We start from the raw sequence: 16917 nt of genomic DNA, 5'->3' as shown, positions 1-16917 counted from the left end.
TTAACTTTTGTTCTATCTCTAACGGTTTACAAGATGGGTCCTATGGACCCAAGATCCAATTGACCTATGCTCATTTCTCTCTCGAACTCGACCTCACTTTTTACGTCCTGAGAACGCTGTAAAAATTTCAGCTCGATATCTTTTTTCGTTTTTAAGTTATCGTGTCCACAGACGGACGGACGGACAATCGGAAATGGACTAATTAGGTGATTCTATGAACACCTGTACAAATTATATAGCCACACCTCTTCTGACTGAGCTATCCGTACTTCAAAGTTATTACCATACATACAAACATACATAATGCTAAAATACATGTTATAGTATGAGTCATAATCGGCAGCCACAAGTTTACCCTGTTGTGAGAAGCTCTAGCAAGATTCTGTCGAAGCTAGAAGCCCTGAAGCATAGAAACAATACCATCTCTATAGACTTCAGTAAGCCAGGGTTTTTTTATACCTTTTTGTATGTATACCCTAACCAGTGTCAACCGAGCATAGTTTTGTGGTTATGCAAATTTAGCTGTGGCATGATCTTCGTGAAATTGCTGTAATAAAGATTGGCTTTTCGTAACCATTCCAAAATTCGAGAAATCATGGAGTATCTTGTTATAGAGATGATAGGCTTAACTTTTTCCGGGAAGGATAGACAACCCTAAATTTTCAGGAAAAGCGCTAAGCCAGAACATTGAAATTCCACGCCATTTCCATAAGTTGAGTCACATGGCTCAGAATATGTTCGCTTGGTGTTTGAACAGAGCGTTTCTGCTCGGAATGAATGTTCCTACTTGCTTAGATAAATATAAAAGGGAAAACAATAAATAAACTTTTCCGTATAGTTTAATGTTTCTAGCCATGTTTATTTTATTATGAAAGTTCCTCTGATAAAAAGTCAGTTTTATATTGTTTTTTACCAATAAATATTCCAAGTTTTGTGACACATGTTGGTAATGCTTCTACATAAACTTCATCAAAATTTTCTAATCCAGTAGCTGAAACTAACGGTAAAACTTATTAGAAATACTTGTTTGTTATTATAAGATTATAAGTATTTACCTATTTCTGAACTTAATTCATCGTCGAACAAAGTAACCTTGCTCTTAATTACTTTAAATAATTGTATGCACTCTAATTTTTCCAAGTACTAAAATTATGATAAAAAAAATTAATAAAATATAAATATGATATTACCAAAATATGTAGACGTCATCGGCGCACATAGCACAGCGAGGAAAATGGTATCGTAAACTATATTCTATTTCCAGTTAACGTACATATTAAAGAAACTCATTTCAGTCAATTTTGATTTTAAAATAAACGAAATAGAAAACATTATGCTAACTAGAACTAAAAGTTGATAAAGAAAAATTTCCATGGCTGACAATTAAAGACGAAAATTAAATAAAAACTAATGTTTTCAATTAATTGAATGAATAAACAATTGCATTATACCGGATGACCAGTTTTTAACTCCCACTCCCGTTTTTTATTTTTCGAGTTAAAAATTTTCTTTATCTTTGAGTTCAAAGAGGATGAGCATTAAAAACTGATTACCCGGTATAAAATGGAAACCTCATTTTAATCTTCCTAACTAAATTTTTCTCCAACAAAGCGTCTTTGTTATTTAATACTAATTTCACATACCTCCAGTAAAATTCGTATTTGAAATGGATTGATAAATGGAAATCTTGCGCACACTCGCCGAACTAACACTCCAGGAGTGTCAATACAGTAGCATAATACAGTTCCAAGCCATCGGTCTAGTATTCTCCGATTTATAGATCCATCAATTCTTATCCAGGGCGCTATGTTAACAGTAATTTCTTCGTATTGACTAAAATAAAAAATGTTTATATGAAATTTTTATAAAATTGAAGAAGATACAAAGGTTTAAGTTCAAAAAAGTCTTTAAGATTTAGTATCCAAATAAATCTAAAAATGGGAGTATAATTGGCAAGAATCCAAGAACTGATAATTAGATATTCAAATTAAAAATAATTTTAGTTTCTTACTTAACATTCGTTTTTTTTGGTTTACTTGATGTGATTTTTATCCTTTCAGATCTCTTTTTATCACTGGCATTCTCTTCTTCATCTACTTGATTAGATATCTCCATATTATTGGCATTTTCTGTTTTGTCTATCTGATCAAATCTCTTTTTATTACTAGCATTCTCTATGCTATCTTTATTTTCAAGTTCCTTTTGTTGATTGATACTATCTGCTTCGTCTCTTATTGTCTTATCATTGTTATCCTCTGTTTTGTTTATTTGATTTAATGCATTGACTTTATCTGCATCGTTCATTTGACCAAGCCTTTTCTTATCACCGATACTTTTTGCTTTATCTATTTGAGCAGGTGTATTTTTATCGTTGTTACTTTCTATTTCATCTTTTTGATTAGACTTCTTTAAACTGATATTCTCTGTTTCGATTATTTGACTATCAATATTCTCTGGTATTACACTAGTACTGGGTGCAGGTAAGTGATGTTGTGGTTCATTATTTAGCTCATCAATGAAATCGTTTGATGAATTTTTTATCATTTTTTCTTTATCGGATCGTTTTAGTTTAAATGATTTGATAACCCAATGCCGAATGTGATTATAGTGAATGTAATTAATATTCACAACACCGAATTTGTAGATATATCTATAGTCTACAAGTATATCTAATATCTTATAAAATGTCAATACACCATTAAATAGATTTAAAAATTTTTCCTGAAATCAAAATCATTAGAGTAAAATGTTATAGCTTGGAAACAATGTACCGGGCATTCAAATTGGTATTTGTGTGAAGATATGTTAAATGGTTCTTATATTAGTGATAAAATTTGTATTTTTTTTAATTCAAAAAATACCGAGCCAAGCTCGATCATCCAGGTACTAAAACATTAAACTATTTTTCTCAACAATGTCTCTATTGGTTAAATTCAATAGTGCCCATAAATCCTTAACAGATGAGTTTTTCAACAAAAGTATATAAGGTAATTTCGACTTAAAATTGTCCAAAGAATACGCTCTTAAGCTATGTCCATCGAATCACGGGACATTCTGTATATATTATAAAATTAAAGTGATCATCCTTGACCTCTTATTGATTATAACAAAGTTTGGTAGCAAGATGTGTACGTGGTGGATTATAAAGTAGTAGAAACGAAAGGAAGTCGAAATTTATAATATATTTACTTATTAAAATACTCTGTGTTTAAAGTAATGCTTCAAGTTTAAGTTTTTCAAACAGAATAACTGAATACCCAGCACAGTAAGGCAGTGTGAGAGTCTGCGATAAAAATATCTCGTTCTCTTTTAAAATTTCGTAATCACGTACCACTAATATCTTAGCAGGTGCGCCGAGACAACCTTGCTCAAAAATGAATGAAACAAGTTTATTGCAAGATTCAATATCTTCGTCATTTCCATTATTTTCAAAAATAGCTTGAGTAACAATTGAAAGATCTGGTTTCTCATCTGGAATGACGGCAAATCTAGAAGAAGAACAAAATGATTATAATATAGACAAATAAATGTAAATTATATAAATGGTTTTTAATAAAATCATTTTAAGTTCTATACATTGGGTTTCCAATATCTTTTTGTTTATTTTTTATATTGTTTTCGAAGATATTTGTAGCTAATTTTTTACCAGGCAAAAAGAACCAAAACTTTTGGTGCTCTAATAATCCTTGCCGAAGCATTAAAAAATATACAGATTTTCTCATTGCCAGCATTCGTAACATCGCCTTCCCATAAATTGAAAATTGGGAAATGTATACGAACGAATGTACTGGAGTGATTTGTGCCAACAATTACTAGAATATTTTATTCATAAATCAAATGTAACAAATGAGTTTTTATATGAATTTTTGATCATAGCGATTTTTAAGGTCGTTTCAAAACATACGAAAATAAATTTGCTCCCTCTTAAATATCAAAGGCATGGCTTTGATATTCTGATCCAGCGAAGTTATTGAAATATTACGAAAAAGTGCGAGCGAGAATTAAGAGAGTGGAAGAGGTAAATGCAGCGGGCCAGATTGTCAGCAAAAATTAAATAAGTATTTTTTTAAAGTCTCCTTGACAATTGGAAAGTATGTCGATAACAAAATATTTTGCGATTTTGATGATTTGGGTGTATTTTTACCTTTTAAATTGTTTGCTGTAATAAAAATATATGAATGAAATAATTTTGAATGAATAATACTAAATATAGTAATTATGATTTATAGTTTTTATAACACGTTGAAATATTTGCATCACGATAGAATGAATAATACTTTCGATACTTTAGAAGGTTTTGGAAATGACTATAATCTAAACCTCTGCATCCAAAAAGTCAGCAAAAACTTGTTGTGTTTTATTAAAATAGCTAACAGCGATCAACTACACTCTGTGTCACAAAAATGCACGTATTTTACCATTCTAAGTGTATAGCTATAACATTATATGTGAATTACATGTCCTGTTATAGTAATATTACTCAAAATGGTTTAACTTTTGCATTTATTTTGACTTAGAGTGTACATACATTTTCCCATTTCACGATTAGGAATACAATTAATTCAATTTTTCTGACTTAAAATAATATATACAAATGTAAACATTTAAAAAAATCGGAATTGTTCTTAATGATTAAGAGGGGAAACCCTTAACTAATGTGCGATAAATACCTTTGAATATTTCTAAGAAGCTGTTTACATTTCTCTGGATCAATTGGATGTAAGTTATCATTTTTATTATTTTCATTGATATCCATAAAAACATTTGTAGAATTCACAACGAAAAAATCATGAATATGTTGAGTGGCTGTTTTATCATCAATACTATCTATGACGTCATGCCTTGTCATATGAAAAGCCAATCTTGATGTTTGATTGACTTTTAATGAGCTGGAAGTATTAGGATGAAAATCACTACTGGTATTTTCAATAATTTTATCAGGGACAATTAGTTCTTCATCATCATTATCCACATCAACATCCATTGAGTCCGATACTGGTAACGGTACAGCATGTAATATATCATGAAAACGTTTACAAATTTTCTCGTACCGTTCATCATCTTGAATTTTAATTTTTGGGTCAAGTATAATAACGTGATCTGGTATTTGTACTTTTAAGTTAATATTATGACAGATAGTTAATTCAAAAATGCATGCTGCATCACCTCCATTCATGGCTATCACCTAGACCCGAAAAATTGAAAGAATTAATTAGCATTTCAAGATTTAAATCGTAATTACAAGCGAGTGTAAAATATATGCAAATCATATCGAAAGTATGAAAAACAAAACATCGTACTTTTTCCTGATTTTTCACCATTATCTGAAAGAGTTGCCTTTTGATAACAAAGCAATTTTCATACAAAAAGAAATATGTATTGAAAAAAATAACATCCACAGGTATTACAATCGAATATTCATTAATAGCAAATAACCGTGAATATCTGTTTTTAAAACTGCAATAATTAGTTGAGAGTCTTAATAATTTTAGAAAATATCTTTCTTATTAATATGCTCAAAAAGTGGTAGAAACCTGGATGTTGGAAAATAAATAGCTTCTGAGAAATTCGATTGTTTATTAAAAAAGACAATATCGTAAAATTGGAATTCTCCAGTTCAAGTGGGTCTGAAGCAATTTTTCACAACATAATTAAAATATATGATTCTTAGAGAAGTTGCATTAATTTTTTTTGCCACAAATTCGATATGTTTTAATAAGATTTGGTTTCTGCTTGTGTTTACGATTTAGATCACATAATTTATAAAATTTAGTTAAGCTTACCTCTATTTTTGGACCCGCATTCATCAATTTATCTTGATATTCACAAATTTTATTAAATGAATGCGTAAATATTTCAAATGGATGTTTCGTCATTAACTTGTTACGATACGTTTGTGACAATTGAAATGGTACATTTGATAATGGTAACTTAGAAAAATGTCGTTTAACACACGTAACGGATTTTTTAACTGAAATAAATTGATAACGTCGCATATTCATCATAACAGAACGTACTAACGCATCCGGATACGCTTGGTATACTTTAAACAATTGAAAGCTCCAATTTGCTTTATCCGCAGCACAACTCATCGCAGAATGAACTGTTGATTGTAAAACATTCGATTCGATTTCAACAATGTCTTGTGGATGTGAATAAGACATGTCTGTTTTTATTAAATTTGGTGAATAGTAATCATATTTTGTTTGAAATTCCTCCAATGAATCTGGTAATGATATTTGATTTGTAATACCATTTTCACAACCAAACTTTTTTATTAAAATCCCAAGTAATACAACAAAAGCGATATTAATTTTATCTTTAGTGATATTTTTAAACATATTACGTATGTCAGAACATTGATTTAATTCTTCTAAAAATAAAGCAACACTCTTTTGTGTGATTGGATTCTTCATAACATAATTAATACGTCGTTGACAAGCACGTGAAGTTTTATTCTTTGAATTTAATAACTTATGTAAACAATCACGTACATGTTGAAAAATTATTATATGTTTTTTATTCTTTGGGCTTAAAAATAAAAATGCCACTTTACATAATAGTAAAACACGATCTTCTTCAGCAGACCAATCAACACGTAATTTATCCATATATGTTAATGCCTCTTTATCGATATCGTCATAAAATGGTTTACGATTTATACGTTTATGTACGCTAATATTTGTTATTTTTATTCTTCGTTTAAGTTTTCGTCCACTTTGTATGCTTGTAGTTGTTTGAACAGTTGTTTGTATATTTGTAAGTTTTTTCACTTTTTGTACAACTTTCTTTCGATTTGTTGTTCGTTTCGATGATAGATCTTTATAGTTTAATCGTTTACGTTTTGTTATATTCGCTATTGTTGTTACTTTTGTGTTTACTTTTTTAAAATGTGATTCACTAGGCCAATTCCAATTACGTCGACCATGTGAGAATAATGATGAATCAAGGCCACCAGCACCTCGTTTATCACCTAAGATTTATCAAATTATTCACAGAATGTTTTTTATGGTCTCATGTAGATACAGTTAACAAAATAACAATAATGTAAGAAATAAAGCCGGAAAAAGGTCGTAAGGTTGTAATTCTATGGAACAATATGACTTTTTTTGGGAACCGGCTCAAAATGTTTGTATGAGTGTACAGAACAAAGCCATATTGATTAGAAAATGAGCTTGTACTATGCAAACCTCGCACGCACGCTTAGAAATTTGCCCAAGCTAATTCTGCTGAAAAATCATGAAACAGTTATTTGATCTCATGTTTTGAGATACAAGTGATTGAAAAAAACAAAACGTAATTTTGATTTGATATTGTCGAAATTAACGATTATTGTGTGGTTTCGATCAAATATTTGACTTCAAACTAGTTGTATCTCATATTTTGGGTGATTTTAAACAATTTGTGTCTCTTGACTTTTTTCACCTCTCCTCGCCGTTTTTAAAATATAAACGTTATCAAAAATTCGCATTTTTAAGCTAAAATTTTGTCATCAACAAAATTGACGATTATCGTATGATTGTGATTGACAACTATTTGATTTAAAAACGATTGAAATTTATATTTTGGACTATTCTAAGAACTGCTTGTATCTTGTCATTTTTCACCTTACCACACTCATACGAACATTTTCAGCCTCGTCCCATAAAAAGTAATATTTTTCCATAGAATTGGAATCTTAATTGCTTCATTTCGTACAGTATAAATCTTCCCATCCAGTGAAGAATTTAGGGGAATAACAAGAGTTATTGCAATATTTTCACGCTTTTTCAGAAATATAGAAGACAAATTTTTTAAATTTGAGCTAATATAGAATTTATTGTTCAGTAGAAAATAACCGTTTAAAAGGTAGGACTTACAGAGAATATAACTGTATGAAGGCATTATAATATTTATTATATCGCGAAGATTATCATGTCTTGGGCACGTTGAAAGAATGACTGAATATCGAATGAATTGAAAGAATCACGTTTGCTTAGATAATATTAAAATATTATATTTTGTATGTACTATTTTATTACTTACCCGGAATATATCCAACATCATTTTGTTCAGCTTCTTCATGTGTTGTACGAGGTTCTGTAGCATCCAGAAGAATTGGTTTACTTTCAGCATTCTCAATAATAATTACTTCATTACCAGGTGACAAATTAATGCGCATTCCTAAATATGTATGTACACAAATATTCCAAAGTTCATACCAATATTTTTCAACCATTTCAAAATTGTTAAATTCCATAGTAATTACTGGATATTCTTGTTCAGAAATAACATTATAACCACGTTCAGATGATCTTGTATCCCACATTTGTGCTTTTTTATTTAAATAAATCAATTGTTGATCTTTTTCCTTGAAACGTTGAGGACCAAATTGTATTAATCCAATAAAACATAATTGTAAAAATATTTGATATACAGCAAATATAAAACGACGTTTATATACAAGGCAGCTACGTAAATGTGACGAAACTTGATTCAATAAAAAATATTTTTTTATTGGATGCCTTAATATTTCTTCTAATTCAGGTAACTCAAATGGAGTACACACTAATTTTACAAAAATTATAATTGGTAAACGAAATATTACATCACATACCATTGCCCAACCTGTAAATGTATAAAAATTTAATATTATTATTAAAAAGTTGAACATTGGAAGAGTTGAAATTTGTTCTCTGCGATCACACTCTGATTTTATATATAACAACAGTATCACTTCTCCGTTTTTCATCTCTTTTCTCCATTTCACCCTTTTAACGATTGATTTTCAGAAACCAGAGTAGCTTTTTTTTTAACAAATAATAAAAAAATTACACAGAAGCCGGGACTCGAACCCGGACCCGCTAGATATTCAGTCTAGGACGTAACCAAATCCGTTACGTCTATGTTTTATGCGAGTGACTCAAATTATATGTAACCTTTTCGTGTTTTTTATTGTATTTGTATGTTTATGTATACAGAACACATAAACGTTTCACACGGCTATATAAGTGATATAATAAGCAATAGTTTCAAATTACAAGCAGTTTGTGACACAAAAAAAAAATGTGAACAAGTTTAAAACTTGTTAACGTAACTAAAATAAACCACCGAATTACCAAACACCCTTTCAGCACAAAATTTTTATCTTACCTTTTGGCCAGTCACGTAAATTTGGTAAAGGCGGTATGAACATTTTCCAACCAATTTGTTTTGAATATATGTGTTCAGGTAGTTCATCATATATTTGATCAGCCATTAGAGCCGGATTTTCACTTTGCCAGTATGCAATCGCTTCATCTTTTGTAAAGACGGTATCATCATCTTTTTGTTCATAAATTAAATAATACAATAATTGATGTAACAATCGTGTTCGTTCAAATCGTGGTTGATAACCATGCTCTCTGCTAGCATTCCGTTTATATATTGATTTCATGTACTCAAATTGATCTTTACTAAACACAAAATCATTATCGGAATAAACAGATATTGTTGGTTTATCTTCTTTATATTTGCCAATAAACTCTTTCATTTTAGCACGTTCAATTTCTGATTGGATAATCGGATCATCTGGTGATTGTATACTTGGCGCACAAATAAATATCATTACTTTCTCTTTGAATTCTGATGATAATGTTACTTTCCATAATTTTATGTGCCCTTGTTCTTGTACTTTTAACATCAATCGATACAATGTTTTCTTGTCAATCTTTGTATAATCACCCTCTTTTTCTTCATCCTCATTAATTCGTTTCATTAATTTTGTTAAATCGGTAATTACTTTATGTTCGTTTATTAATTTTATTAATAAATTCATACGTTTTAGTAAACGGTATGTTAATGTTGCACCACCTTCAGATTTTCCACCCCACGATCGTCCTTCTGTGTTGGATCCTGTGTTGCAAAATTTGATACCGGGAACTTTCGTGGTTAGTTCAATACGGGTTGTAATTTGATGTGAATCTGTGGTTGAAATTAATAATTCTTCATTTGAAGTAGATGCAGTGTTTAAAGAGCTGGTTGAGGGACTTTCACTTGCAATTGTGCTTGTTTCAGATTCGTTGCCGATATACTGGCGTTTGGCTGATGATTCTTCTTGTAAGATTTCAGTTTCAGCTTTGCGTTTAACACCTTAATTAATCAGAATAAAATTAATAAATTTGCATAATGAGCCATTTAAAAACTAAAGTAAAAATTTGCCAATGAAATTTGGAATCACTTTTTTCTCGAGTACGGGTGCGGTAGTATAATTTCCTTTATTCAAAAATTAAGTGGCCATCATGCATTGGAACAGTAAAGAGCGTGCGTTTGCCATTGAGGAATACTTTTCGAGCGGATGTTGCCCCATGCCACCCACCGGGAATCACTTCTTACGAAGAACTGGAGTCCCTCGGCTCATTAAATCATCTGAGGGAGTGAGAGTCTTCCCTTGGACTCTCCGATCGTTCTATGAAGAGAATTATTCATAATGTGCAGGAACTTTCGGAACGTGAGGTTCTTAAATAGCTTGAGGTTCTTCTGAGCGTCGATTCTAAGGAAGCTATTGTTTTTTTAGAAATATATGAACCGTACAAGATTTGGACACAAACATCAGAAATTGCCAACATAAGGTTTGCTATGCTGGCACAAGTCATAAGAATCGCCAGAAATCGGTTTACTCAGTGTATGGAGAATGGGGAACGCCACCTATCTGATTTGATTTTAAAAACTTAGTTAAACAAAACTTTATGTATGCGTTTACAATATAAAAAACAAATACAAATTTTCTGAATCATACAAAGAGTTTTACTTTAATAGTTACCTTGATCATTTTCGTTACATGGTTTACTTGATTTCAAAATATTATGCTCGCTGAATACTTGTTGAATTGCACTTTGTTTTACAAAATGTTTAGACATAAACTTAGTAACACGCTGTCTTCCGATATTATCCATAAAAAATGCAACGCATTTCTTACGAACCAAATTTCGACAAATAGATCGTGCGTTTAAACGATTTTGTCCGAGTTTTGTTGATAATTCGTTTTGTGTGATGCCTGGTGCACCAGCATCCGTTATTATTTTTAAACCATACATCATTAATGGCATGTCAAGTGGTGTGTTTTTATTATTTAATAAACCGTGTTCGTCATCATCTTCAATCTCTTCTTTGGTCCATACTTCATTTATATCAATATTTAAATCTATTAGTTGAAAACATCGTACAATTTTGTCAGAGCCATTTTTACATACCCACAAATTTTGATCGGAATTTGGGTATAAGTCTTTATATTTTATTTTCTGAAAAAAGAAATTTCAAATTACTAATAGTTAATTCTATTAACTATTACATTAACAATTCTATTAACATATTCTTTAGATTTCTCAAGGCACGGAAAAAAATGGGATTGATATTTTAGAGTGACGGAAAAATTAAAAAAATAGTTTTGTGAACGGTTTTTTTTTTTGTATCGGATTTTCAAACCTTTAAAGATTTAAAAGAGTTCCTTTAAAAGATAACGAAGCGAATAAACTTATTTATATCAATTTTTTCAGCATTTAACCGACTCTAGTTTTTATAAACTTCAGTCTATAAAGTTATCGATTGCACTAAATGAAAGTTAACCAACCTTAAACGCATGTATGATAAGGCAACGGTATTAACTCATTGATTATTGACATATAATAACGCAAAGTTAATCAATTTTATTGTTGAACAGAAACGACTATAGTTAGAGTATTGCTGGTTGAAGAGAGATATCAATTTTAACAGAATTGTATACACAACATTTCGTACACTATATATTATATAAGAAATAGTTTAGTAGTACCGTATAGTTAAAAATAGCACATTATTTGACGACAAGCATGTATACTATTACCGTGCATATAATATTGTAGGAAGACAACAGCCTTAAGCAATTGATACTAACCACATCGTTTTTGATGATACGTGAAAATTCGTTTGTTTTCCATATTTTTCTAAAGCCAAGATTATCAACAAAATGACTTTTAACTTCATCATACGATGCAATACCATTTGGTTTACGTCGCAAAATTTCAATAACTTCTTCAATAACAAGTATACCTTTTGGTTTCCTTTCTACATAAAATCTGGGTAAATGAAGTAAACATCCAGAATTATTTGCAACACCAAGTTTTTGTTGATATGGTTGTTTTGTGATCAATTGATATTTTAATAAAGTTTTACGATGATAAAATAAAGATTTTGCTGATTCGCCAATATCTTGCAGCGATACTTTACCAATAGTTACTTCACCAAGATACCGTGATCGACCAATTCTTTCTAGTATACAATATTGAATTGGTGTTAATGTTAATTGGTAGTTGTTTCCCACTAATGTATTATATCGAACTTCTTGACTTGCTACAATTACTATTTTATTTGGATATCTAAAAATTTCATTAAATTGAAGATAGTAAAATTGAATATCATGAAGTCAACAAAGAATTTAGATTCACAATTAAATCAATTTCTAGAGTATGTAAACTTCAGTCTAGCGTTTGAAACGCTTAGAAATATTGATGACAGCAGAGACGGATAATCCGTAAGATAAAGTAGGGATGTTCCTAAAGGCGCGAGGCTACAAAGGGACGCAAATTACATTGATATGTTTACCCGATTCTTTGCGGCATTCTAGAGATTAAATGCGGGGTCGATTTTGATGATTCTTACGTTCATCGATTTGTCTAAATCTTGCCAGTGTCACTAAAGACATGCCAGTAACGAACTTTCAAGTCCGCCTGTGTACACAGTAACTCAAAAATGGTTAATAGGTCATGCATTTGCCAGACCCACTAATAATTTATTTTATAAATTGGTGTTATAATGAGCTAACTTTTTTATTTAGTGTACTTTTTGAACCATGAAAATAATACATTCATTTGATTAAAATGTCCTTATAGACCATGGATATAGGAATATTTTAAAAGGGATGGAGTATAAACGAGTGGGGTGAGTCTCACTCATGGGGAAGAGGCAGGGTATCATTGTGCCTACTTTCTATTGGCTGTTAACTAGGCACATGCTGAAAGTATGCTCAAAGCCTTCTTTAAGTGTTTTTTATTCGTTTGTAAGCATGGAAACATGTTTGACATATGGTTGACGTGCGTGGACAACATAAAAAAAAATCTTATATTCAAAAGAAAAGTAAAATTTGTAAAGAAAAATAAATACGTGAAATATTTATGCTTGTTTTAAAACAATTTTTTCAACGATATAAGTAACCTAAGCGCAACAATATTCTATTCAATCTTCAATCCTAGTGTTACGACTATTATAAGTTAACTAATGAAATTCAAAAGAAGGCTTAAGAATGTCTCGAAAATAAGTCGATTAATTTTCAATACTAAATTTCGACGTATTTTAGAATTTTTTAAATATGAAATTAAGGTAAAAATTTATTTGGGGAAATTATTACTTATTTATGTATTGAATTATGTACCCATGAACCTAATCTTAATTTAAATAAATGAAGTTTTATTTTTATTATTTTACGAATTATTTACGATATATTCTTAAGGTAATTAGTCGGTCATAGGAATATTAAAGGTATATTCCTCCATCCAAGGGTAATTAGTTAAAAATATTATATTTGTAATTGATTTCTAAATTGTATATTAAAAAAAATACATTTTTTTCTTTAGGGTAAGAGATTTTGCTTTAAGTAGAAAGATTTTTTGCTCGTACCAATCTACAACACACGCAGAATTCGCTACCCTTTTAAATTTTCCCGAGTGCGAACAGCCGCAGCCAATCAAAAGCAGGCATTTTGCTTGAAGCAATCTAAAACCATAGATAAAGAAATATTAGAATCTAACACACGAAATATTATCGTTATATTTGAATTTCCCGCAAATGAGAGCCGCAGCTAATCAAAAGTAGGCACATTGCTTCCCCCCTGAGTGATACACCCCCTCGTCTAAAGTAGGACTTTATACTACATCCCTACTATAATTACTAGATCCGTGTTATGGACTCACTACAGAAATTACAGAAAACAAGATTTTATGATAATTTTGTATAAAAGAGCTCAAACTAAATTTAAAATGACATAATTATTGACAGAAAATTTAAGCATGTAATTTCTTTATTAAAAATTATCCCAAATGATTTTGTTTGAAAACACTGCCAGTTGACTAGTGGAAATTGTTTTAAAGATCGAATATACAAGGGTTATTTATCTTTGTTAACTTCAATTATAAAAATTACCGAGTTTCTACTTCTTCAACCGTGAGTAGTCGTATTTCATTAGTTTTATCAACACGTGTTTCAAAATGTTTACAGGATCCTTGAATAAATGTATCATTAACAGGATAATATGGATATATATTTAGTGGTATTTCATCCTAAAATTGAAAGAAAATCCATGAATATTTTATATTTAGGTAACAAATATTATATGCGGAAATAATTACAGGATCTATAACAATTCCTAGCTCTGGTTCGACATGAGAATATCTATCAAATATAAAAAACGGTCGAGGATCTGGTATTTCGTACATATTTATGGGCTTTAAAACTTTAACAATACCCCAAAATCTGTTTTTGACTTTTTCAGTAAAAGGTAGTGGGATTTTTAGCCGATCCGATAACCTATTCCATAATCCTAAAAAAACATGTTTTTGTAATTTAAATTTCAAAATAAATGTATTAAGTATTGAACCTTCTACGGTAATTCCATCTAAACCTTCCAACGCAATTTCGTCTAACACGATGTCATTTAAATTTCCAAACATTTTTAATTACTTAATATATATTTATTTATCCTTAAATTAATGTTCACTTGTGCAACATTGTTAAATGAATATTTAAGGTTATGTTATTTAAATGTTTACAAAATTATGATTTGATTGTACAAATGTCAACAAATTGTCACCCTGATCCAATGGATGGATTTAATATAAACAAATCAACAAAACTACAAAAGCTCCGTATAGTTAGCAGATAAAATTGTTATTTTTCACTCAAACTATTTCCATTCATTTGGGAATCGTTTGGGAGGATTTGGGAATATAATTTTAGAATTTGGGAATTATTAGTTTTCCTGTAATTAATGATTCTTTTTTCAGCGTATAGTTAGCAGGTAGGAAATTAAATCCACTTAATTTTTATGTTATTCGAAAGGAAATCATTTGGGAATTACGATAAACACGGTTTCAGAGTTTGGGAATGTATAATTAATTAATTACACCTATTTTTTAATTGATTGATAGGTTATGTTAATTAACCGTACACCTGAACCATTAATTGTTATATAGCAGTATGGCGCCAATATTCAAATATCACTGAATAATTTATTTTATAATTTATGTAAATGTTAAGTTTTATTTTGCCTTAAAACTGTTCTTATTCAATTGGAAATCGTTTGGGAAGATTTAGGAATATAATTTTATTATTTAGGACTGGTTAGTTTTCATTTAATTAATTAGTTCTTCAAAGCGTATACTTAGAAGGTAAAAAATTAAATTTTCACCATTTTTACGTTATTTGATAATAATTTACATGGAGACTAATCTAATTAATTTGGGAATCACATTAAACACGGTTTCACATTAAACACCGTATACGGTCTATTTAGACGCTGTATGAAATTATTTTTGCCCTTTTATACCGTGGGGCCCTTATACCGTGCACGGTATACGGAGGTTTTTAACCGCACACGGTAAGCTATAACACACGGTATGCGTTTATACAGAGATTTTCAAGCCGTGCGAGGTTTTTAACCGCTGTTACATTTCTGTAGAATACGCTTTCCCATCTGTATAATGTATACCGTGGACGACAGTATACCGCACACGGTATGTTACATTTCTGTAGAATACGCTTTCCCATCTGTATAATGTATACCGTGGACGAGAGTATACCGCACATGGTATGTTACATTTCTGTAGAATACGCTTTCCCATCTGTATAATGTATACCGTGGACGAGAGTATACCGCACACGGTATGTTACATTTCTGTAGAATACGCTTTCCCATCTGTATAATGTATACCGTGGACGAGAGTATACCGCACACGGTATGTTACATTTCTGTAGAATACGCTTTCCCATCTGTATAATGTATACCGTGGACGAGACTATACCGCACACGGTATATTTCATTTGCTTCAAATAAGCCTTCCAATCTATATTGTGTATACCGTGGACGAGACTATACCGCACACGGTATAAGGGCTCGACGGCATAAAGAGTATACCGTAAAAAAGTATACCGTGCACGGTATAAGGGCCCCACGGTATAAAAGGGCAAAAATAATTTCATACAGCGTCTAAATAGACCGTATACGGTGTTTAATGTGAAACCGTGTTTAATGTGATTCCCAAATTAATTAGATTAGTCTCCATGTAAATTATTATCAAATAACGTAAAAATGGTGAAAATTTAATTTTTTACCTTCTAAGTATACGCTTTGAAGAACTAATTAATTAAATGAAAACTAACCAGTCCTAAATAATAAAATTATATTCTTAAATCTTCCCAAACGATTTCCAATTGAATAAGAACAGTTTTAAGGCAAAATAAAACTTAACATTTACATAAATTATAAAATAAATTATTCAGTGATATTTGAATATTGGCGCCATACTGCTATATAACAATTAATGGTTCAGGTGTACGGTTAATTAACATAACCTATCAATCAATTAAAAAATAGGTGTAATTAATTAATTATACATTCCCAAACTCTGAAACCGTGTTTATCGTAATTCCCAAATGATTTCCTTTCGAATAACATAAAAATTAAGTGGATTTAATTTCCTACCTGCTAACTATACGCTGAAAAAAGAATCATTAATTACAGGAAAACTAATAATTCCCAAATTCTAAAATTATATTCCCAAATCCTCCCAAACGATTCCCAAATGAATGGAAATAGTTTGAGTGAAAAATAACAATTTTATCTGCTAACTATACGGAGCTATCAACAAAACT

The 16917-nt window shown here is 30.4% G+C and overlaps 1 protein-coding gene across 1 annotated transcript; it reads right to left on the bottom strand.

Annotated features, from left to right (window-relative positions):
* Window positions 1–858: 858 nt before the first annotated feature.
* On the bottom strand, window positions 859–14794 carry LOC123298752 (general transcription factor 3C polypeptide 1). The gene is made up of 14 exons (XM_044880847.1): window positions 14645–14794; window positions 14397–14587; window positions 14191–14327; window positions 11891–12371; window positions 10781–11258; window positions 9133–10110; window positions 8026–8607; window positions 5784–6973; window positions 4671–5185; window positions 3332–3488; window positions 2012–2721; window positions 1644–1833; window positions 1056–1143; window positions 859–997 (listed from the first exon to the last, which is right to left on the bottom strand). The coding sequence occupies exons 1-14, from the start codon at window positions 14715–14717 to the stop codon at window positions 867–869; spliced, it is 5901 nt and encodes a 1966-aa protein (XP_044736782.1). The 5' UTR covers window positions 14718–14794; the 3' UTR covers window positions 859–866.
* Between the last annotated feature and the right edge of the window lie 2123 nt (window positions 14795–16917).

This window comes from Chrysoperla carnea, chromosome 4, assembly GCF_905475395.1.
Source record: "Chrysoperla carnea chromosome 4, inChrCarn1.1, whole genome shotgun sequence".
In the NCBI taxonomy this organism is placed as follows: domain Eukaryota; kingdom Metazoa; phylum Arthropoda; class Insecta; order Neuroptera; family Chrysopidae; genus Chrysoperla; species Chrysoperla carnea.
This window is presented reverse-complemented; position numbering and strand designations above follow the sequence as displayed.